Source organism: Crinia signifera, chromosome 19 (genome assembly GCF_055691185.1).
Source record: "Crinia signifera chromosome 19, ASM5569118v1, whole genome shotgun sequence".
Taxonomy (NCBI): domain Eukaryota; kingdom Metazoa; phylum Chordata; class Amphibia; order Anura; family Myobatrachidae; genus Crinia; species Crinia signifera.
The window spans coordinates 138,498,105-138,523,943 of NC_139226.1; the positions used below are offsets into that span (position 1 = coordinate 138,498,105).

Consider the following 25,839-nt stretch of genomic DNA (forward strand, 5'->3'; position numbering starts at 1 on the left):
TGAAGATCTGGTACAGCGCAATGATCCGGCCCCGAGACGCGACACAGTGAACCGGCCCCGTAGTATGGCGCAATGATCCGGCACAGCGCAATTATCCGGCCCCGTAACACCGCTGGCACGGCGCAATGATCCGGCCCCGTAACACCGCTGGCACAGCGCAATGATCCGGCCCTGTAACACCGCTGGCACGGCGCAATGATCCGGCCCAGTAACACCGCTGGCACGGCGCAATGATCCGGCTATGAGTATTTGCCATCACAAAGCTCAAATTAAGTCCTTTGTAAGCAAAATGTATTTTTATGTATTTTATCTGAGACAGAGCCACATAACCTATAAAGGAGAATAATCCATCGTCACCCTTACACAACATGACTGTGGGATGTCACCGCTTGCCCACACGCACCTGCCAGTGTCCTCCCCAGTGTACAGTATATGTTACATGGCGTTTCTGTGGCCTCCTGGCTTATCTCTCGTACATGCAGCTGCTCCCGGCTACTCCTCCGCACAGCGTCCTGCCCTACGCCGGCAGTGCAACACTAAGCAGTTATGGTCACCCATGTACACAAGGTGGATGGGACACCGGGCCTGATTCAGACCAGCCTGCTCTGCTGCAAATATGGTGCACAAGCAAATATGCTTCCGTACAAAGACAATCAGTGAAGACTATCCTTCGCTGGCTGCTCCCAGGGAGATTGACATCCTGCAGCTGTAACGCAGCATATTCTAGGGAGTGCCCCGTCAGCAGCAGCCACCATCTCCCCACAGCCTATACTTACACAGCGCTGTGAACAGCGGAGAACCCATTTGATGGTGAGTAAGGATTTCCCCATGTGTACGGCTGCAATTGCATGCAGACAGTAACCGGAATATCCGATTATTACTGCCGGCGCAGGAGCAGGACACCCACAGAACTGCTAGTTTGGTCAGTACATGTTCTGGAATCACATGGCAGTTCCATATGGTCATCACCGCCCCATCACTAGCCTGCCACCAGCCCACGTCCTACAGATCTCCCTGCGCCTGTGTGTGGTACTTCCAGATCATTCATGCTACCCCTTGCTTTCCGCTGGGTGGCAATGAGAGAACGTGTTGGCTTTCCCTAGGACACTTGGCGACTCACAGGGCACATGAGGATATCCCACACTGACTGCCATGAACGTCTATTCAAGTTGATGCAAGTTAATCTGAATGAACTCAGCCGTCCCCTTAGTGGGGTCTAGCGAGTACAAGTGTAATTGTTGAGACCAGCCATCACCCAGCAGAGACAGACAGAAGTGACAGCGCTACAGAGGAGGGTACGCAGGAAACAGGGCGCTGCTGGATGCTTCAGGGGGATTCCACCTCTGTGCTCAGATTGTTCTCAGAACAGTGATGGTATTGTCAGGGGTATATGGAATTCTATTACCATGGCCCATGGGGGTATACAGTTATTGGGGTTAGGAGGATATCACCCCCACAAGTAGCAGGAGAGTCTGGTCCTCTGGTTCATACATCAGTGATAAGCTGGATCTCATATACCAAGAACAGGCCATTTTATACACCCCTCCCCCAAACATCACCCTGAAACATTGGCATATACAGTTATGTGATCATTCGTGACAGGGACAGCATAGACACAGGGCCCATGCGGTGTAGGACTAACCAGTGCCGGTCACCAGAATACACCCAGTGGCCACACCGGGAAGCACAGAGGTTCTGTACGGAAATCTCTATATCCCAGGCTGCACTTCCACGTATCCCAGCACCTGACCCCACAGCTGTTTATGTGCTAGGAATACACCGGAGCACGAGACTGAATAATACATGGCAGACTGCTGCCGGTGACAGGACGACTCCAGGACAAGCTGTTCTGTTTACACTACCAACTAGAACATCGCTCTATACTTAGCTCTTCCTTCTGTGACATGACACAGCCGTGTATTGCTAAACAGAATCTCAGCCAACATTAAAAGGTTTCCCAGATGTTATAACAAATGCAGACACGCGGTATGGGAATTCCATGGTGGGATGCTGCGCAGTGACCCCTATCTGACCACGAGTGTAGGAGTTACTCTACTGGACGATGTGCGGGGGCTGGTGTGTACGCCTCAGATGGACGCACAGTGCGGACACAAAGCCTCCTCTACACTGCAGACACGCGGTATGGAGATTCCATGGTGGGATGCTGCGCAGTGACCCCTATCTGACCACGAGTGTGGGAGTTACTCTACTGGACGATGTGCGGGGGCTGGTGTGTACGCCTCAGATGGACGCACAGTGCGGACACAAAGCCTCCTCTACACTGCAGACACGCGGTATGGGAATTCCAGGATGGTGCTGCTGCGCAGTGACCCCTATCCGACCACGAGTGTAGGAGTTACTCTACTGGATGATGTGCGGGGGCTGGTGTGTACGCCTCAGGTGGACGCACAGTGCGGACACAAAGCCTCCTCTACACTGCAGACACGCGGTATGGAGATTCCATGGTGGGATGCTGCGCAGTGACCCCTATCTGACCACGAGTGTGGGAGTTACTCTACTGGACGATGTGCGGGGGCTGGTGTGTACGCCTCAGGTGGACGCACAGTGCGGACACAAAGCCTCCTCTACACTGCAGACACGCAGTATGGAAATTCCATGGTGGGATGCTGCGCAGTGACCCCTATCCGACCACAAGTGTGGGAGTTACACTACTGGATGATGTGCGGGGGCTGGTGTGTACGCCTCAGATGGACGCACAGTGCGGACACTAAGCCTCCTCTACACTGCAGACACACAGTATGGAGATTCCATGGTGGGATGCTGCGCAGTGACCCCTATCTGACCACGAGTGTGGGAGTTACTCTACTGGACGATGTGCGGGGGCTGGTGTGTACGCCTCAGGTGGACGCACAGTGCGGACACAAAGCCTCCTCTACACTGCAGACACGCAGTATGGAAATTCCATGGTGGGATGCTGCGCAGTGACCCCTATCCGACCACAAGTGTGGGAGTTACACTACTGGATGATGTGCGGGGGCTGGTGTGTACGCCTCAGATGGACGCACAGAGCGGACACAAAGCCTCCTCTACACTGCAGACACGCAGTATGGAAATTCCATGGTGGGATGCTGCGCAGTGACCCCTATCCGACCACAAGTGTGGGAGTTACTCTACTGGACGATGTGCGGGGGCTGGTGTGTACGCCTCAGATGGACGCACAGTGCGGACACAAAGCCTCCTCTACACTGCAGACACGCGGTATGGAGATTCCATGGTGGGATGCTGCGCAGTGACCCCTATCTGACCACGAGTGTAGGAGTTACTCTACTGGACGATGTGCAGGGGCTGGTGTGTACGCCTCAGGTGGACGCACAGTGCGGACACAAAGCCTCCTCCACACTGCAGACACGCAGTATGGAAATTCCATGGTGGGATGCTGCGCAGTGACCCCTATCCGACCACAAGTGTGGGAGTTACTCTACTGGACGATGTGCGGGGGCTGGTGTGTACGCCTCAGATGGACGCACAGTGCGGACACAAAGCCTCCTCCACACTGCAGACACGCAGTATGGAAATTCCATGGTGGGATGCTGCGCAGTGACCCCTATCCGACCACGAGTGTGGGAGTTACTCTACTGGACGATGTGCAGGGGCTGGTGTGTACGCCTCAGGTGGACGCACAGTGCGGACACAAAGCCTCCTCCACACTGCAGACACGCAGTATGGAAATTCCATGGTGGGATGCTGCGCAGTGACCCCTATCCGACCACGAGTGTGGGAGTTACTCTACTGGACGATGTGCGGGGGCTGGTGTGTACGCCTCAGATGGACGCACAGTGCAGACACAAAGCCTCCTCTACACTGCAGACACGCGGTATGGGAATTCCAGGATGGTGCTGCTGCGCAGTGACCCCTATCCGACCACGAGTGTAGGAGTTACTCTACTGGATGATGTGCGGGGGCTGGTGTGTACGCCTCAGGTGGACGCACAGTGCGGACACAAAGCCTCCTCTACACTGCAGACACGCGGTATGGAGATTCCATGGTGGGATGCTGCGCAGTGACCCCTATCTGACCACGAGTGTGGGAGTTACTCTACTGGACGATGTGCGGGGGCTGGTGTGTACGCCTCAGGTGGACGCACAGTGCGGACACAAAGCCTCCTCTACACTGCAGACACGCAGTATGGAAATTCCATGGTGGGATGCTGCGCAGTGACCCCTATCCGACCACAAGTGTGGGAGTTACACTACTGGATGATGTGCGGGGGCTGGTGTGTACGCCTCAGATGGACGCACAGTGCGGACACAAAGCCTCCTCTACACTGCAGACACGCAGTATGGAAATTCCATGGTGGGATGCTGCGCAGTGACCCCTATCCGACCACAAGTGTGGGAGTTACACTACTGGATGATGTGCGGGGGCTGGTGTGTACGCCTCAGATGGACGCACAGAGCGGACACAAAGCCTCCTCTACACTGCAGACACGCAGTATGGAAATTCCATGGTGGGATGCTGCGCAGTGACCCCTATCCGACCACAAGTGTGGGAGTTACTCTACTGGACGATGTGCGGGGGCTGGTGTGTACGCCTCAGATGGACGCACAGTGCGGACACAAAGCCTCCTCTACACTGCAGACACGCGGTATGGAGATTCCATGGTGGGATGCTGCGCAGTGACCCCTATCTGACCACGAGTGTAGGAGTTACTCTACTGGACGATGTGCAGGGGCTGGTGTGTACGCCTCAGGTGGACGCACAGTGCGGACACAAAGCCTCCTCCACACTGCAGACACGCAGTATGGAAATTCCATGGTGGGATGCTGCGCAGTGACCCCTATCCGACCACAAGTGTGGGAGTTACTCTACTGGACGATGTGCGGGGGCTGGTGTGTACGCCTCAGATGGACGCACAGTGCGGACACAAAGCCTCCTCTACACTGCAGACACGCGGTATGGGAATTCCATGGTGGGATGCTGCGCAGTGACCCCTATCTGACCACGAGTGTGGGAGTTACACTACTGGACGATGTGCAGGGCCTGGTGTGTACGCCTCAGATGGACGCACAGTGCGGACACTAAGCCTCCTCTACACTGCAGACACGCGGTATGGAGATTCCATGGTGGGATGCTGCGCAGTGACCCCTATCTGACCACGAGTGTGGGAGTTACTCTACTGGATGATGTGCGGTGGCTGGTGTGTACGCCTCAGATGGACGCACAGAGCGGACACTAAGCCTCCTCTACACTGCAGACACGCGGTATGGAAATTCCATGGTGGGATGCTGCGCAGTGACCCCTATCCGACCACAAGTGTAGGAGTTACTCTACTGGACGATGTGCGGGGGCTGGTGTGTACGCCTCAGATGGACGCACAGAGCGGACACAAAGCCTCCTCTACACTGCAGACACGCGGTATGGAGATTCCATGGTGGGATGCTGCGCAGTGACCCCTATCTGACCACGAGTGTAGGAGTTACTCTACTGGATGATGTGCGGGGGCTGGTGTGTACGCCTCAGGTGGACGCACAGTGCGGACACAAAGCCTCCTCTACACTGCAGACACGCAGTATGGAGATTCCATGGTGGGATGCTGCGCAGTGACCCCTATCTGACCACGAGTGTGGGAGTTACTCTACTGGACGATGTGCAGGGCCTGGTGTGTACGCCTCAGATGGACGCACAGTGCAGACACAAAGCCTCCTCCACACTGCAGACACGCAGTATGGAAATTCCATGGTGGGATGCTGCGCAGTGACCCCTATCCGACCACAAGTGTGGGAGTTACTCTACTGGACGATGTGCGGGGGCTGGTGTGTACGCCTCAGATGGACGCACAGTGCGGACACAAAGCCTCCTCTACACTGCAGACACGCGGTATGGAGATTCCATGGTGGGATGCTGCGCAGTGACCCCTATCTGACCACGAGTGTGGGAGTTACACTACTGGACGATGTGCAGGGCCTGGTGTGTACGCCTCAGATGGACGCACAGTGCGGACACTAAGCCTCCTCTACACTGCAGACACGCGGTATGGAGATTCCATGGTGGGATGCTGCGCAGTGACCCCTATCTGACCACGAGTGTGGGAGTTACTCTACTGGATGATGTGCGGGGGCTGGTGTGTACGCCTCAGATGGACGCACAGTGCGGACACTAAGCCTCCTCTACACTGCAGACACGCGGTATGGAGATTCCATGGTGGGATGCTGCGCAGTGACCCCTATCTGACCACGAGTGTGGGAGTTACTCTACTGGATGATGTGCGGTGGCTGGTGTGTACGCCTCAGATGGACGCACAGAGCGGACACTAAGCCTCCTCTACACTGCAGACACGCGGTATGGAGATTCCATGGTGGGATGCTGCGCAGTGACCCCTATCTGACCACGAGTGTAGGAGTTACTCTACTGGACGATGTGCGGGGGCTGGTGTGTACGCCTCAGATGGACGCACAGAGCGGACACAAAGCCTCCTCTACACTGCAGACACGCGGTATGGAGATTCCATGGTGGGATGCTGCGCAGTGACCCCTATCTGACCACGAGTGTGGGAGTTACTCTACTGGACGATGTGCGGGGGCTGGTGTGTACGCCTCAGATGGACGCACAGTGCGGACACTAAGCCTCATCTACACTGCAGACACGCGGTATGGAGATTCCATGGTGGGATGCTGCGCAGTGACCCCTATCTGACCACGAGTGTAGGAGTTACTCTACTGGATGATGTGCGGGGGCTGGTGTGTACGCCTCAGGTGGACGCACAGTGCGGACACAAAGCCTCATCTACACTGCAGACACGCGGTATGGAGATTCCATGGTGGGATGCTGCGCAGTGACCCCTATCTGACCACGAGTGTGGGAGTTACTCTACTGGACGATGTGCAGGGCCTGGTGTGTACGCCTCAGATGGACGCACAGTGCAGACACTAAGCCTCCTCTACACTGCAGACACGCGGTATGGGAATTCCAGGATGGTGCTGCTGCGCAGTGACCCCTATCTGACCACGAGTGTAGGAGTTACTCTACTGGATGATGTGCGGGGGCTGGTGTGTACGCCTCGGACGGACGCACAGTGCGGACACAAAGCCTCCTCTACACTGCAGACACGCAGTATGGAGATTCCATGGTGGGATGCTGCGCAGTGACCCCTATCTGACCACGAGTGTGGGAGTTACTCTACTGGATGATGTGCGGTGGCTGGTGTGTACGCCTCAGATGGACGCACAGTGCGGACACTAAGCCTCCTCTACACTGCAGACACGCGGTATGGAAATTCCATGGTGGGATTCTGCGCAGTGACCCCTATCTGACCACGAGTGTGGGAGTTACTCTACTGGACGATGTGCAGGGGCTGGTGTGTACGCCTCAGATGGACGCACAGTGCGGACGCTAACTACTACTCCGCTGCATTATACGTCACGCGTTGGAGGAATACCATATGGAGGTACGCAGTCGCTGGGATACATGGACATGCCGGATGCTCTAAATGTACCAGCAATAATCAGCTTTTTTGGTTACTAATTTACATGATTATATTTTGTATATGTTATCTGTAAAGGAGAGTCCTGTATATTAGTTATACTACTGTGCTTACAGGAAAGTCGGTCAGTTCTGCAGATCACAAGAAGGGCTTTGTTTGGTAATAGTGCACCCCCCCTAAACGTCAGTATGCCCGTGACCTGTCCATGACCTGCATTATCTGGTAATCCGCAGACTGTACTCTGGCCTGCTGCATATTGTCACCTTACACAACTCTAGCTTAGAGTGATGCAATCAGAGACAGCCGGGCACAACAATGACAGCGATCCATGACCTGCACTCTGCCTCTAACGCATGGCACTACTCACTCCCCACACCTTCTATAGTGAGCAGTGTCCAGCAAAGAACCACTCATTTCACCCAGCAAATGCTTCGCCTGGCCTCCAAGTAGCACTGGAACCATAGATCCTAACACAGATGAAATAGGATCAGCCGTAGAGGCGGGCATACCGTAACCAACAATACCATAGCAGGTGGCGATCATTGCTGGGCAGAACGTGGCAGCCGCAGAGTGTGGTGTGCAGACACCTCCCGGCCACACTATAGCGTACCACAAGGGACTGGGCTCTGCTCCGACGTGGCCTCAAACCTGCAACGGCCCCATAGCATGCGACCAGCCCTTTACCCGTGTTTATTAGGTAGCACCTGGCTACGATTCGGATGTCCGCAGCTGTAATAAGGGCATTACTGTGATCAGATTACAGGGAACACAATGGCTCTCTGACCTGGCCGAGAACATAAATCCATTTCCTACATTCAGCCCATTCCCCATTGGTCACTCCCATTATATCCTACATATCCGCTCTCATCTGTGGTAAATATACATTAGCTTTCTCAGGGGGTTTTTATAGGTTTCCCAAAAGAGCCAAGTCCTATGTTGGGTACACACCGGGCGATTTGTGGCATTGGCGATATCGGCAATACCGTGGGTGAACAATAGGAGTGCACACACTTAACGCTATCGCTCAGTGACATCACGGGGAACCCCCCTCCGTACACTCCGTATAGTCCGCATCAAGCTGCATGAACAGACGAGGGCGCACTAGACCATATGCGCGATATATCGTTAGCAGTATTGGTACTGTGCTCAGTGTGTACCCAGCAGTAACCTGCGGCTGCTTTCTGTACTCACTTATGGAGCTGTGGCCTTGTGTTGTAGCAATGGTTTATGAAATAGCCGATCATTATCAATAGTGATATACACAAAATACCCAAGACCACCAGATGTATTCCCTACAGTGCTGCACTTGTGACGCTGCCATATACAGCCATATACAGCCACAGAAAGCCGCATACCTGATGCTCCTATGGGTGAGGTAGCTGGGGTTATACCCTGAACATTTAGGCCAAGCTGGTGGGACACAGCGGGGGCTGAAGCAGCTGATGGTGGTGGTCCAGGAGGGTTTTCTCGTTGTGGAGACGTAAGCGGCGTTGTGGGCTGTGACGATAGCCCGCCGGCGAGCCGAGCCAGGCGCCTACGTCTAATCTGTAACAGGAAAAAGAAGAAGACAGTCAGCAATTGTACAGGAGGTACACGGATCATGCTGGTGACACGTGCCACACAAACTGGCTGAACATGCAGCGTGCGTGGCCTGGGTGATTATGATGATGATGTATAATGGTGAGGATGGAAGACCACCACTATCTATTATCACAATGCTCCCCCGTTCTACTGACAATTCACCTTCATTACTATATGCAGCATTTATTCTAGCACCCTGCTCAGCTGCTCTTCCCTGCATGGGGTGTCAGTCTCTGCTGTGGCGCTTTTAGCACAGTGTGGTCTGTATTTCAGCAGAGACATACAGACCAGACAGCAGCAGAGTGAAGATCCTGGCAGGGAAGAGGAACTGCACAAACCTTGAAAGGTGCAAGGATCTGAATGAACACTACCTATATGCATCTGCTCCAACCTCCTTATGTGCATGCAATACTGCCACATATTGGGGCCGCTGCAGTCCTATCAGAGTTACGTCCTAAGCAGTAACCACAGAATAACATGTGAATGGCGCCCCCATTGTAGGGACTCGGCGTAGTATGCACACAATTGGAAGGACAATGCGTCTTGCTCTCAGAACACACAACCAAGGGCTGCAGCGATGTCAAGGCCAGGACAGAGGCAGTGCAATGTACTAGGCAGGCCTGCATTTATACACAGACCTGTGCCTGCAGCAGCAGTGACAGACCTGTACAATGGAAAGCAGATATATACGGTCATTAGGTCAGCACCATTAAGTCAACATGTGTTTATGTCGACATGCAGTAAGGTCGACATGCGTCTAGGTAGACATGCGTTAGGTCAACATGGTCATTAGGTCGACAGTCAAAAGGTCAACATGGGGTTTTTCACTGTTTATTGAGGCGACATGTGCCGACAGGCGGTATTTCATGCCCTAACATCCACTAGGGCAGTGATTTTCAACCTTTTTACTTTGTGGCACACTAAATAAGATTTTTAAATTGCCAAGGCACACCATGAGATCCCCACAGGGCAAAACACATTACCCCCCACAGGAAAAAAGCAAACCTATTGGCCCCCATATAGAAAACAATCACACTGGTCCCCACAGGTAACATAAATAAAGCACATTGACCTTTACATGAAGAGAAGAGACCAGTAAATAACAGTTGAACTGGTGGTGGCTGTAAACTGGTTTGGGCATCTCTAGATCTGGGGGCACACTTGAGAACAGCTCAAGGCACACTAGTGTGCCACGGCACAGTGGTTGAAAAACACTGCACTAGGGCGTGGTGGGAGAATAAAATAGTGTGCAGAGCGCAGCAAGGCACCGAGCCCGAAGCATGGCGAGCGCAGCAAGTCATACGAGGGGACGCAGTGCACTTTACCTGTGTCCATGTCGACTGTGTCGACATTTGGGTGAAAAACCCCCAGTGGAAAGCCCCATGTCGAACTTTTGACTGTCAACCTTATGACCCAGTCAACCTAGACGCATCTCGACCTAATGACAACTTGCTGATGACCAACTGATCCAAACACAAGGCAGCAGGGGAGACTAGCTGCTCCCTGCACATCACTGCCAATGCCGGCCAGTAACCAGTGGCAACTACAGAAACTTCACCCAAGTTACTTTACTACATAGTTTCTGTTATGAGAATTCCGGTCTATTTAATGCATCCTAAGCGTCAGTAAATGTAGGATGGAACCACCGACATGAAGTGTAGCAATCATCATACACCAGGGGTATTCAGCATGCTGCTGGGGAGCTACAAATCCCAGCATGCCCTAACAGCAAAACTGGTGGTGGGATGTGTAGCTCCACAGCAGCTCAGAACTTACACTGTTCATCAGCTCATAGTCCAATGAATTCTTCAGGACGGGTTCCACCCTCCATGAGGGGGCCCCACATGCAAAAAGTACCCTTCCATTCATTCTAGCTCCCTGCACGTTCCTCTTTCCTGTCTGAGGTGTCGCTCTCTGCTTAGGTCAGTCATGTCCAAACTATGGCCCTTCAGCTGTTGTGAAACTACAAGTCCCATCATGCCTTGCCACCGTTTTGCTATCAGGGAATGCTAAAGCTATGGCAAGGCATGCTGGGATGTGTAGCTTTACAGCTGGAGGGCCACAGTTTGGACATGCCTGGCTTAGGTGCTTCTGACACTGTCCGGTCTGTATCTCAGAACAGACAGCAAAACAAAAAACCAGCAGACCTCCAGAAGTGACAGTTATCTGCAAGATTGGGGGAGTTAGTCACCGTCCCCACAGTGATAAAGGTGCTAGACTCTGGAATGACTAAACGCCCGCAGATGCATTAGAACCGGGGCCGGCGCCACCACTAGGCAGCCTTAGGCATTTGCCTAGGGCGCCGGCCGTTGGAGGGCGGCAGTTTGGAGCTGGTCTGCGCCGCATCACCCAGCAAGCCGCCCCATCCATGGAGAGCGTTGCGTCGCTGCGACCCGCACCAGCCGACAAGCTTTCCCCCCCCCCCCCCCTGGAAAGTCACGGCGCCGACACCCCCCCCCCCTCTCCTCCCCTCCCTAAGCAGAGTTGCGGCAAGCACCCCTCCCCTGGAACGTCACAGCGCCGGACCCCCCCACCGCTCCCTGGGGAGAGTCGCGGCGGCGCACAGCAAGCCCCCGCGAAGGTCACGGCACCATGCGCCGCATTACTGGACCCGGCAGCGTGGCCCCCCTGGAGCAGGTAAGTGTTTGAGCACTGGGGCGCCCGCCCCCCCCCCCCCTGGGGCGCTTCGGTGCCCAGCACCGGCCCTCATTAGAACTGAACGCCATCCAGCCTGATCAGCATCCTCTGTGCAGCCGACTGAAGAGATGGAAGCGACGTGGCTGGGGAGATACAGAATCACCCAACACCTTTATTTCAGGGCTAGTAATAGGTCATGTGTGCTAACAGTCACAGCAAGCTTTCCCAGTGAGGAGAAGACCCTATCGGAGCAGTGGGGACGTTTCTCACACTTATTTACTAAAGCAAAACGTCACAGAATTTCTCTTCACAGTTATACATAAAGTTGAACGGACTTTCTGACAATAAAAGTGATATATTATTCCTCACCCTTATCAAATGATCTTAAAATACAGATTTATAAATGTTTTCGGTCCACACAATGGTACGAGACTAGGAATCTCTTAGGGGAAGCCCCGATAGACCTTCCAGCGTCATAGCAGTCTCACGTTTTGGTGGCCCTCCGGCCGTGTTTGCCTATACCTTCGTTATTTGTCTGTTCGGCAAAGTTGGATAAGAAATACTCAATGTACATTGATTCCATACTGTATTGTAACTCCTACAACTGCATTTTGTTGATTGTAATATTATAATGCTCAATCCTTAATAAAAATATTTGGAATAAAAGCGATATATTATTCCTCACAATACAAAACCGTGCCCTTTGTATTCCGCAGAGCGGCAAGGCTGACCACTGGCCAGATACTGACCGTAGGAGGTGCCAGCTCAGCAGTAAGGCTCTGGGACGCACAGGACACCACATCCGCCAGTAACCAGCTAGGGAAAGCATCCCATGGTTTATATCCACATCATACGTCGCCAGTCCCTGATGTGAGACTAACTACATTCTCCTGCTTACAATCCATAAACACTGTGGTCACAATCATAGGAGCAGGTTCATTCGTGCTCTATGGAAAAACTTAACCTATAGGTTTTTGGGGGTCTTCTGTCCAGCACCCAGATACACAGGGAGTGCAACCAGAAACAGAGCGGGATCAGTGCCTGGGAGAAGGTGACGTGTGTGGAGGAGACACTGAGCTACAAGACCCTAGATGTATGTTGGTCGGTTGGTGTAGTTTGGGCAATAGCCGTATGTGTAAGTAGATACACATATATTTATTTTATACAGACTTCCGAAGAATACAGGTAACCAACGTAGAGACTGACAGAGGCGATCAGCAGACAATGAATGTTTAGCGAGGACAATCAGCCTTCACAATACCCTGCTCTGGGGAACACCAGTAGGGAGACCACTGCAACAATCCATATGGGAGATAATGAATGCATGGATTACAGATTTGCCATGTCCTGTGGGAGAGCTGAGTATTGTGGAGATGTGTCTTCGATGTAACAGGATCTGGAGACAGCTGGAGTGTGGAGAAGAAGCACTTTGGAGTCATGAATGACACCTGGGCAGCGGTTATGAGAGACCAGGTTATTTAGAGATGTCAGCAGGTAATTATCCCAGACCTGTGGGAATATTAACGCTGCTTCTCATTCACTGAGCACTAGGAGCACCTGGGCCTAAAAGCCAACAGGTAACAATACAGTCACAGAACAAAACACAGGCCAGAATGTGGGTCAGCAGGGTACACACGGATCTACCCTGCCCTGGTTTATTTTACAATCATTAAATTCTTCTTTAATGACAGGTATGAGGCAAACGCCAGCCAGCCCGCACAGACAAACGATGAACCAAATATTGCTAATAAGGGGTCAGGCTGTGCTTTGTTCTATGGATGGACTCACAGCTCCATGTATTGGCCGATACTAGTTCTACATCAGACGATGCACAAATTGCAGTTACTAATGATCTGATTAAACATGGCTTATCATAGGCAAGGCTAATTACACCATTGTGCAGCAGCTCATTATCACAGGGACTGCACAAAATCAGCAGCAAGATCCAACAGAAGATACCCTAGGTCAGAAGAAAACAGCGCACAGCAGCTGCTGAGGAACTACACATCCCAGCACCTCCTATTAACAAAATGGGGGCATAGGATTCTGGGATGTATAGTGGGCGTATACTAAAGGTTTGCCAGAAGCATGCAGGACGAAAAAGGCTGTGTGACTGTTAGCCAGGAGGGAAGAGACGTATCACCGTAACATTATCAGTCTGTACCATACACGTAATGTATCTCTACAGTACAGAGGGGGCCACACTACATCACTACATAGACAGATACCATACACTAGCAACTGCAGAAATGTAAATAGAACGCAAGCTCTGTGGCTCACCACAAATAAACATACCTTACAGTACAGAAGTGCTATGTGATCTGGATTACAGGAATATTTCAGAACAACTATCTCTAGTATCAGAGATAGAAGGTTTAGCAGTTATTTATCCTCCTACTACACAGCATCTGCTCTCCCATACCTGAATAGGGCCGTTGTATGGTTCACCTCCCACAGTGTAACCTTCGTAGTGTGCCCAACATGGCTGCCTCATCTGGTTAGCTTAGGAATGGAATGAGAAATATATGGACCCAAGGGTCTTGTTGGGACCCTACTCTACACTGAAATCACTCCAATTTTTTGTCATTTTTTAAAAGGGGTAACCTATTCCACCCTGGATAATCCTAGGCAGTGCGCCCAAGATGGCTGCCTCCCCGGAACCTTGTTACAAAACCCATGGAAGTTACCCAAAATGCTGCACCAACCCTGAATAGTGCGGACAAGTTTTTCTTTTCTTTTTTTGTCTGTGACTTGTCTACTGCTGTACTACCTAAAAACACTGTATTATGTGCATTACCTACTGCTGTACTACCTAAACACTGTATTATGTGCATTACCTACTGCTGTACTATCTAAAAACACTGTATTATGTGCATTACCTACTGCTGTACTACCTAAAAACTCTGTATTATGTGCATTACCTACTGCTGTACTACCTAAAAACGCTGTATTATGTGCATTACCTACTGCTGTACTACACTGTATTATGTGCATTACCTACTGCTGTACTACCTAAAAACGCTGTATTATGTGCATTACCTACTGCTGTACTACCTACATACTCTGTATTATGTGAATTACCTACAACTGTACTACCGTAACACTGTATTGGGTGCATTACCTACATACTCTGTATTATGTGCATTACCTACTGCTGTACTACCTACATACTCTGTATTATGTGCATTACCTACTGCTATACTACACTATTATGTGCATTACCTACTGCTGTACTACCTACATACTCTGTATTATGTACATTACCTACTGCTGTACTACACTGTATTACGTGCATTACCTACTACTGCATTACACTGTATTATGTGCATTACCTACTGCTGTACTACCTAAAAACACTGTATTATGTGCATTACCTACTGCTGTACTACACTGTATTATGTGCATTACCTACTGCTGTACTACCTAAAAACGCTGTATTATGTGCATTACCTACTGCTGTTCTACACTGTATTATGTGCATTACCTACTGCTGTACTGCCTAAAAACTCTGTATTATGTGCATAACCTACTGCTGTACTAACTACATACTCTGTATTATGTGAATTACCTACAACTGTACTACCGTAACACTGTATTGTGTGCATTACCTACTGCTGTACTACCTACATACTCTGTATTATGTGCATTACCTACTGCTGTACTACCTACATACTCTGTATTATGTGCATTACCTACTGCTATACTACACTATTATGTGCATTACCTACTGCTGTACTACCTACATACTCTGTATTATGTACATTACCTACTGCTGTACTACACTGTATTATGTGCATTACCTACTACTGCACTACACTGTATTATGCGCATTACCTACTACTGCACTACACTGTATTATGTGCATTACCTACTGCTGTACTACCTAAACATTGTATTATGTGCATTACCTACTGCTGTACTACCTAAACACTGTATTATGTGCATTACCTACTGCTGTACTACCTAAATGCTATTATATGCATTGTTTTTGATGTATGTCATAGGTCAAGTGCCTTTTGTCTTGTTGGAGAAAGTGTGCTATATTAATAAATTATTTATATAGTGCAACAAGGGTTCTACAGCACCTTAGTAATACCAGGTACGGGTTCTGAAATCTAGGACTACATTTACTGCCCATATTGGGGCTATAGCTGGTTTGCTCCATTAATGCGTGCTGCCTCTCCTGCCTATCGATCACCTCCTCCCGCCCCAGCCTGGCTATCACCTCCTCCCATCTCCTAATCACCTCCTCCCACTCTCGCCTCACAGTTATCGCCTTCCACCACCTCACACTCCTCCTCTCTCAACGCCCAATTCATTACTAAACTCAGCAATCTCTCATTCTAAGGCCGGTTTCACACATTCCGGCTCCTGCCGGACGGTGAAATCCCGCACGGCCAGGGAGCCGTGCCGCACACATTAATTGTGAATGGACACTATTGTGTCCATTCACACGGGACGGCCACAGCCCGGCCGCACGGTTGCAGCCGGATCCCGCCACTGGAAGGGACGGCTGCCGGGCTGTGGCCATCCCCTCCATGATAAACTAGTGTGTGCGGCACGGCTCCCTGGCCGTGCGGGATTTCACCGTCCGGCAGGAGCCGGAGTGTGTGAAACCAGCCTAACGCTCTGCTCCACACTCACTGTCTACCCCTGTGTCACACCTGTCTACCATCCCCTACAGAACATAAGATCTCACGAGAAGGGCCTTCAATATTATTTTCCTAATCTTACGTAAACTATCTTTGATGGCACTAAATCCTGTGGTTTCTGCGAACCTGATACTTCAACAGAGCTTAGGTCAACATGGCTAAGGTCGAAACAAGGATTATGCCGACAATGTCAAAAGGTCGACATGGTTTTTTGCTCATTTTTTTTGGTCCCAAACTACACTACTATATTCTCCCCCCACGCCCTAGCGGATGGTAGGAAATACTGCTTGTTTTGGAAAACAAAAACAAACATGAAAAAAACTCATGTCACCCTAGTGCTTGTGTCGACCTTCATAGTGTCACCCTGGCAACTGTATCCCACTAGGTCAGGTGTGTCCAAACTGTGGCCCCCCCAGCTGTTGTGAAACTACACATCCCAGCATGCCTTGCCATAGTTTTAGCATTCCCTAAGAGCAAATCTGTGGCAAGGTATGCTGGGATGTGTAGTTTCACAACAGCTGGAGGGCCATAGTTTGGACATACCTGCACTAGGTAAAGTGCCGTGACGAGTTATATGAAAGGTTTTCCTGCACAGATGTACTGTATGAGGGGAGGAAGGAGACTGGGGTTCCCCATGTAGAATCTATTTATGTGCTGTCCGATAAAGGTATAAGTGGGAGGACGGCCCTGCTACTGTATCTCCTGTCTATACTAAGTATTGTTATTTTTTTAAGATTTTTGGAATAAATCTTTGCCTTCAAGACAAGCGACTTCATCTAATGACCAATAGGAACACGACAGTCAGTATTTTTACCACATTTCTGAAGTGAGCCCCAGCATCTCCAAGCTTCGCCCTGTGCCAACTACCAATGCAGAGTCTGATCAATGCTCAGTGACCAGTGGAGGTCAACTGACACCGGTCAGGACGTGTGTCGGCAATGTATTGACGCATACACAATAGTGAACTGGTTCGAGGGCCAGTGGTTTAGACAGCAACATAGAGTGTAAAGTCAGTAATAGGGAGTTACTAGTCAAAATCTAGTCATATTGCCAGTGTTCGCACCAGAGAACACTAGTCTGCAAACATAGCTGGTGCGATGTGTTCCAGTGATGTGTGCGGACTGATCTGTGCACACAGGGCTCCCATCGCTGTGTGTACGGGGCTTTAGGTGCAGTTGTAGTGAGTTCAGTGTAGAAGATAGTCTTACAGCCCATACACACTATGGCCCCATTCTGGTTTATTGGCAAAGGCAAATCCCTTCTCACATGGACAAAAATCGCAGAGAATTAGATTTGGGCAAGTTATTTTGTTTCTGTGCAGGGAAAATACTGACCGCTTTATTTTTACACTGCAATATAGAGCTAAATTTGAAGTAAAACCCCACCCAAATCTAATGCCTTCTCTGCACCTTACATATGCAGTGCACATGGTTTTGTCCATTTCAGAAGGAATTTGCCTTTGTGAGTGAACCAGTAGAAGTGCCTAGGTCAGTGGTTCCCAAATTCGGGTGCCTTATGTTGGGGGTCCATGACCAAAACAAATTATTTATGCTCAAAGTAATAGTCAAATCCAGTGCTGGTGGCTGCCAATCATAAAATGTATGGACAGTAGAACCACAGCTATTTTCCCCACCACATAACTGAACCGGAGGGTGACCGTTAAGAACAATTTTATTATTCTTATTTATCCATAAGAAACTTTAGGACTAGGGCAGCCTTGAACAAATGCTGATATTGTAGCGTGCCCTGGTCAACAAAGCTTGGGAACCACTGCACTAGGTTATTTTGAGCTAACAATCTTTAAGTGTGTATGGCCAGGTGACGAGCGCAGATGCGTGCTCCCGCACTATTGTCGGCCGCCACCACCGCAGGCGAGTTAACCACTTTTCACAGTCTCCTAATTTGGAAAGTGGCTCACCACCCGTGAAATTGCTGGGCCGGGTGAATAATATATATATTTTCAGTGTGTATGCACTGACCAATTTTCATACCAGCGATTTTCACATGATCGCTCGGCATTGGGCAAAAACACCCAATGTTTATGCATCTTAAGAGATAGAAAGCACAGGAGGGGAGAAGGCCCTACTTGTCAGAGCCTACATTCTAAAAGGGGAGGGGCAGACAGACAGAGGTTACATGTATAGGGTAGACAGCATGGAACAGAGGATTAGGATGAGAGATGGCTGGGTTGGGTGAAGTAGCAGATTGTGAGAGTCCACTTGAAGTTTTGTAGAGAGATAGAAATTCTCCATCAGGCACCATTTAGTGGCGTCAGCCTACAACACACTTGAATTATAAAACCCCATGCAGGTGAGGAGCAGCGTTGGTGGCATAACAGTATAGAGGGAATATAAATATAGATAGGGGATTATATATTAGTAGACAGATGGATATGTGGTGTATATATGTATATGGGAGAAGAGTATAGTGTTCCCATTAGCCGGAAGTGCGCTGCATTGGGTGGAGGTGGAACCCTGCCGTTATCACTAAAGGGGTGTTCCAGCCCCCTTTATGTCCACATTGCCTGCTGGGCACGTGCATTTCCCTGAAGCTCTCCCTTTATTACACGTAGATGCCGCAACGCCATGAGTGTGCAGGCTGCTGTAGCTGGGCACTGCTGAAGGGGCAGGGGGCGCATTTTGCCCTTTAAAAGTCAGGCAGGAACCCTGCCTTAGTCTAGCTGACCACATTATATAGTGGATATACGACAGCTAAGTGATACATATGAGTATAGGGGGATACATGGTATATACTGGATATAATACTACTAGTGTTCATTCTAGCACCCGCCATCTTGGAAAACCCATGCAGTTCCTGTTCCCTGCCTGGGGTGTCGCTGTCTGCTGTGGTGTTCCTAGCACAGGTCCGGTTTGCATATCAGTGCTGATATACAGACCACACTGTGCTAGATGCACTACAGCAGATAGCGACACCCCAGGCAGGTAAGAGGAACTGCATGGGTTTTCAAAGATAGCGGGTTCTAGAATGAACACTAACTACAGCTACATGATAGGAGTATATAGGGGATACAGGATATATATTAGTATATAGTGGATAAATGATATAATATACTACAGCTAAATGATATATAGGGATGAGTATAGAGGGGGTATATAGTGGATAATACTACAGCTAAGCTATATGTGGAGTTTAGGGTGTATATATGAGTATATAGTGAATAAGTGGTATATAAAACCACAGCTAAGCTATATGATGAGTACAGAGGGGATATATGGTATATATTAATATAGAGGGGTTATGTGCTATGTATGAGGTATATACAGATAGGTGATATACGTGTGTATAGGGGAGGGGAGATATAGATCTATCAGTACTGGAGCCAAGCAATGTACACAATGAATACACACTGGATGAGGCCACAGGTTAGTACATAGGCGGCCTGGCCGGTCAGTGGGTGGGTGTCCCGGGCCCGGGCGCCTCTCTCACCTCGTCAGCGCTCAGCTCCTCCATGATTTTCCTTTTAATGGTGACAGAGGCCCGGGGTCCGTGCTAGGGGCAGGATGGGGAGGAAGAGACGGGGCCTTCCGGGGTCAGAGCCGCATTGTCTGCTGGGGAGGCCGGTGAGAACGGAGACGCAGACCACCGCACACCACACAGAAGTAGCGAGGGCTCCGGCCGGGAACACACCGAGCGCCGCCGCCTCACACAGGATTATTCATCAAAACAACCGGGCGGCCATCTTGGAGAAGGGCTCATGTGACATCAGGAGAAGCCCGGCCACGGAGAGAGTCTGATGGCCAATCAGCGGCAGCCGGGGGCGGGGCCGCGCCGGTGGGGGCGGGGTCACCATGAGGCAGCAGATACGGCAGAGATAGGGAGGGCCGCCTGGCAACAAGGGGAGGAAGAGTGTGGTGTCCATGGTAACCGGTCCTCGCTGCTGGGGAAGGTAGGCCGCAGCCTGCCCGGGACAGGGCCGGGACATAAGGAGGAGCTTAGCTGTGTATGAGGCAGCAGCTTGGTCAGGCCTGGCCTGTGCTGCAGCTGTGGGACACATGAAAAACAGGAGTAACAGCAGGGGGCGCAGGAGAAAAGGAGTGACAGCAGAGGAGTCACAGGGAATTAGGGGTCACAGCAGAAGGGCATATTATTATTATATTTTTAATTATAAGGTGCCACAAGTGGTACGCAGCGCCGTACATCTAGAACATATTAGAACAGTACAGGGTTCACAGAACTAGACATAACAGTGACAGAATATCAAAAACAGAGCACAATTATCAGTACACAATTCTTAGTACACAATACAGCTGAGATACAGGGAAGTGTGGGGTAGATTTATGTACCGGCGATCAGGGGAATATGCGCTATCCCTGTGCGTTATGGCAGGGGATAGCGCTTCCCCTGATCTATGACACCTGCTGAGTGGGTGTCTAGCGTGCGGCAGTGTTGGGCAGGAGGCATAGCACAGGGACGATATTTTGTACTGCGCGCCTACCTAATTTATGAACGGTCAGCATCACTGACCATTCCGCCCCCTGCAGCTATCGACTTCGACAGCTGCAGGTGGCGATGCCCTATTCCCACAGCAGGGACATCGCTGTCCCTGCTGCTGGCTCTGAGCTGCGCTAAGGATCTCGTGTGAGTAGCGAGATCCCGCGCTTGCGCAGTGAGCCGGCCGATGGGAAGGAGATGGCGCATCAGTGTGAACTGATGCACTGTCTCCAAGAGGGGACATCACCGGAGGGGGGAGTTAGCGCTCCCCCACTTCGGCAGACAAGATTTTAATACATCTAGTCTGTCTCCCCTCCTGCTTCGCTTTGCTAATGAGGCGAAGCAGGAAGTGTTATAGCGGCGGGTTTAGCGCCACTATAATAAATCTACTCCTGTATGGGAAGAGATGTGGGTATAGAGAGTGGGAATCCAGACAGGCATTTACCAGATGTCGGGACCACAACTGTCAAAACACCGACAGCCCGGTTCCCGAAGGCCATCTGCTATTTTCCCTTGTGGGGGTCCACGACCTCCATAGAGGGAGAATAGAATAGGTGGCGAGCGTAGCACGCCACCTTGCCCACAGTGTGGCGAGCGCAGAGAACCCCACAAGGGGCTTAGTTGCGCTCACCATGCTGTCTGAGCCGGGCAGTCAGGATCCCGACGTTGGGCTAATGACTGTCGGGATTCCGGCTGTCGGACCCCTGTACCACACCCTAGATGGTATGTGAGTAAGGAGCACATTCATCATTGACGTTACTATCCAGGATCGCATTTCACAACACAGGAATGTATCGTCCCTGCGAAGCACTAACCCAGAAGCCAGGGGGTCTGCGCATGCGCGGTTATGCGCTGACTGACACACACACACACACACACACACACACACACACACACACCCCCGGCAACCTCGCTGACCACATGATGTGAAGCCATCGGCTACAATGGGCTATCGCCCAGGGATGCGAAGCCGGGCTGCCTGATGTTGATACATGGGGCAGCTTCCAATCCCCCATAGAAACCTATGGTGTATGCGGCCGGGGCCCTGCAGGGGGTATCGCAGCAGGGATCGGAGATTCCTGCTGCGGTCTCTCTTTAATAGATTCAGGGGATACTTAATATTTGCGGTTAACCCGTTTTCAGGAATTTACTTAAATGGGGCCCTAAGAGAGCTGAGATGCAGTTATAGGGGCAGATTTATTAAGCTTGGAGAAAAGATAAACTGGAGATAAAGCGGAGAAAAGGTAAAAAGGAGATAAAGCACCAGCCAATCAACTCCCAACTGTCTTTTTCAAACACAGTTGATTGGCTGGTGCTTTATCTCCTTTTTACCTTTTCTCCGCTTTATCTCCAGTTTATCTCTTCTCCAAGCTTAATAAATCTGCCCCATAGTTTGTAGGTGAGTAAAAGAGCTGAGATGCAGGGAAGTGAGTGAGAAGAGATGCAGGTATAGATTGTAGGTGAGTAAGAGAGCTGAGATGTAGAGAAGTGAGTGTGGAGAGATGCATGTATAGATGGTAGGTGAGTAAGAGAGCTGAGATGCGGGTATAGATGGTGGGTGAGAGGCGGGTATAGATGGTGGGTGAGAGAGAGCTGAGATGTAGGGGAGTGAGTAGAGATGCAGGTATAGATGGTAGGGAAGAGCTGAGATGCAGGGAAGTGAGAGTGAGAAGAGATGCGGGTATAGATGGTAGGGGAGTAAGAGCTGTAATTAAAATACAAGAAGGGTGCTGTGAGAACAGGAGGGAAGAGGACCTTGCTCTAAGGAGCTTACAATCTAGAAGAAGGAGGGGGTGACATGAGGTGCAGGTAAGGAGACCTGAGGCAAGAAGTGAGCATGGCAGGAAGGGTCAGGACATGAGAAAATCAAAAGGAGGAATAATAAGACTGCGGACAGACATTGAGAATTTGGTGGAGGGAGCAATTGCAGATCATCTAAATAATGACTTTTGCTCCGTATTCACTATAGAAGGAGAAGGGAAGGGACCACAGTTAAGTTGCAAAGACAGTCATAAAAATAAGGTAGATGGAAGTACATTTACTAGGGAGTAAGTCCTAACAGAACTTTCCAGACTGAAAGTGGTTAAATCAATGGGGCCAGATGGCATCCAAGGATACTAAAAGAGGTGTTGGTAGCGCCATTAACAGATTTATTCAACCAGTCACTAGATACAGGTGCAGTTCCAGAGGAATGAAGAGCAAATGTAGTTCCACTGCACAAAAGCGGAAGCAAAGAAGAAGCAAGTAACTACAGACCAGTGAGCCTTACATCAGTAGTAGGGAAATTAATGGAAACACTATTAAAAGAAAGAATAGTGGAATATCTTAAATTAAACAACTTACAGGATCCAAAACAGCATGGTTTTACTGCAGGGGAGATCATGCCAAACAAGTTGACTTTTTTGACTCCGTGACCAAAATACTAGATGAAGAGGGGGCTGTAGATGTGGCATATCTAGACTTTAGTAAGGCATTTGACACTGTCCTACATCGCAGGCTGCTAAATAAACTTGAAAGCGTGGGATTGGATTATAAAACAATTAAATGGATAAGAACCTGGTAGCAGTATAGGAAGCAGACAGTTGTAGTAAATGGAGTGCATTCTATGGAGGGACATGTTACCAGTGGAGTACCCCAGGGATCTGTACTTGGACCAGTGCTCTTTAATATCTTTGTTAGTGACATTGCAAATGGTATTGAAGGGAAAGTATGCCTTTTTGCAGATGACACAAAGATATGCAACAGAGTAGACACACCAGGAGGGGTAAATCAAATGACCGATGATCTAAGTAAACTTGAGAATTGGTCACGAACATGGCAACTACAGTTTAATGCTAAAAAAAAATTAAAAAAAAAAAGAAAAATTATGCACTTGGAACTCAAAAACCCAAAGGCTCAATATAGTATCAAGGGTACTATAATGGAAACTGCTGAGGAGGAAACAGATCTAGGAGTCACTATTTCAAGTGACTTAAATGCAGGAAAGCAATGTAGCAAAGCAATGAGGAAGTCAGATGCTTGGTTGCATAGGGAGAGGAATCAGTAGCAGAAAAAAAAAAAGACGTAATAATGCCACTGTATAGGTCATTGGTACGGCCTCATCTGGAATACTGTGTCCAGTTCTGGAGGCCATATCTTCAGAAGGATATAAATACATTATAGAGTGTACAAAGAAGGCAACTAAAATGGTGCATGGCCTACATCACAAAACTTACCTGGATAGACTAAAATATCTTAGTTTGGAGAAGGGAAAGGGGGGACATGATAGAAATCTTCAAATATATCAAGTGTTTTAACATAATACAGGTGGGAAATTTTCTTCAAAGGAAAAAGTAGTAATAGAACACTAGGACATGCACTGAAACTGGAGGGAGGTAGGTTCAGGCGAAATGTTAGAAAGAACTACTTCACAGAAAGAGTAGTAGATAAGTGGAATAGCCTCCCATCAGAGGTGGTAGAGGCTAAGACAGTAAAACAATTTAAACATGCTTGGGATAGGCTTATGAATATCCTTACAAAGAAATAAGGATTAAAAAGGGTTGAGATTACCTGAAGAAAAAAAAAAAAAAAAAAAAAAAAGCAGTCTAGATGGGCCAAGTGGTTCTTATCTGCCGTCAAATTCTATGTTTCTATGACGCAGCAGGTAGAGTGGACAGAGTAGTCCACTCCCTCAACAGCACTGCACTGTGGCCCATGCCACAACACACCCTGCTAGGGGGCAGAAAGCATGCAGAGTGCATAGGTATAGCACAGGATTGAGGAACCATGGCTCTGGTACAACAGTGTAGTTCAGTCAGAATAGAGAAAAGGAAATAAGTACAGAGTTAGGGTGAGAATAAGGAAATAGGTGGTTACAGCGGGGGGGGGGGGGGGGGGGGGGGGGGGAGACACATGGAAAAAAGGGATAACAGCAGGTGGGCGCAAAAAAAAAAAAAAAAAAGGGTAACATCATAATTCCTTGGAGATTGTAAAAGGGTCCAAGTAGTTGTTCTTATCTGCTGTCACTGTTGTATCTGATGTTACCCATAGCAACCAATTAGATTCTATGATCTTCTAGAAGGTTCTAAGTAAATATTACAATCCGGGAACTAGTCTACGAACAGTTATTGGTTGGTGCAATGTACTAAATAAACTCCTGGCTTCCTCTTCATACTACTACATAGAGCTGATTATACTCCCACACTTACATACCTTATCCGATAATTCGATGTGCTGCGAAACGCCCTGCTTCAGATGTGGATATCATTCATTGCATATGGCATTGCCCAGTAACACAGCGCTTTGGGAAGGCCGCACAGACATGTGAGTATATCTTTTACTGGAACTAGGTCTTGGGCGTTCTGGAAGCGTTATACTCACCAAAACCAAATGATATCTAACGACACAAAATCATTGCTAGCTCCTGTAGGTGCAGCCACAGTTTTGGAATGGCCTATTTATTGGGGTTTAAGTCACTTCTACCCCTTTCAGACCGCAAAATGCAGGGTTGCTCCGGGACATTGAAACCGTTACTTTCATATTGCCGATCTCAAAAAACAAAACAAAAAAAAAACAGATACCCGACGCGTTTCGTCATAAATGACTTCATCAGATGACAGTTTCTAAATTCTTTAAACACAGGTTTAAGCGATATATCCTATTTGAGGATTGATTATATGTCAGAAATGACTTTTTTCCAGCCCGAAACAGTTTCCCGATGAATAATGGAAATTTAATTTTCAATCAGCGGTAAACAGTGACCTGGATCACATAGACCGGATCCTGTATCACCAGTGTCTGAGTAATTTTAAGTGTTGTTGTCTACCGGATAATTATAATTTGAAGTTGGTGGACATCACTGAGCGCACTCTATACCTTTTTCTTTTAGATCTACATTTTCACCCTCCACTAACAGGGAGGACCGACAGAGATAGAGACAGAGACACACAGTCAGTGATGGAAATCCAACTAGGCACCCCCCCACTCCCCAATAATCAGGAGCCACCCACTTTCTCCGCCTATTTGAACACCCCCCCCCCCCCCACCCCCTTTGTTGGAGTTACCAGCAGTCACTCAGCCTGTAAGAGATACGGAAAC

The 25,839-nt window shown here is 49.5% G+C and overlaps 1 protein-coding gene across 2 annotated transcripts in view; it reads right to left on the minus strand.

Annotated features, from left to right (window-relative positions):
• UBE4B (ubiquitination factor E4B) overlaps positions 1-20,037 on the minus strand; it is a 51,923-nt gene extending 31,886 nt beyond the window's left edge. Inside the window, exons 1-2 of one of the 2 annotated variants that reach the window (XM_083163493.1) lie at positions 19,759-20,037; positions 8,797-8,986 (exon numbers count right to left, since the gene is read on the minus strand). In XM_083163493.1, the coding sequence (XP_083019619.1) occupies positions 8,797-8,986; positions 19,759-19,782 (214 nt within the window). In that variant the 5' untranslated portion in view covers positions 19,783-20,037. The remainder of the gene's footprint in view (positions 1-8,796; positions 8,987-19,758) is intronic. The other variant, XM_083163492.1, reaches the window with a different exon arrangement.
• Positions 20,038-25,839: the final 5,802 nt, after the last annotated feature.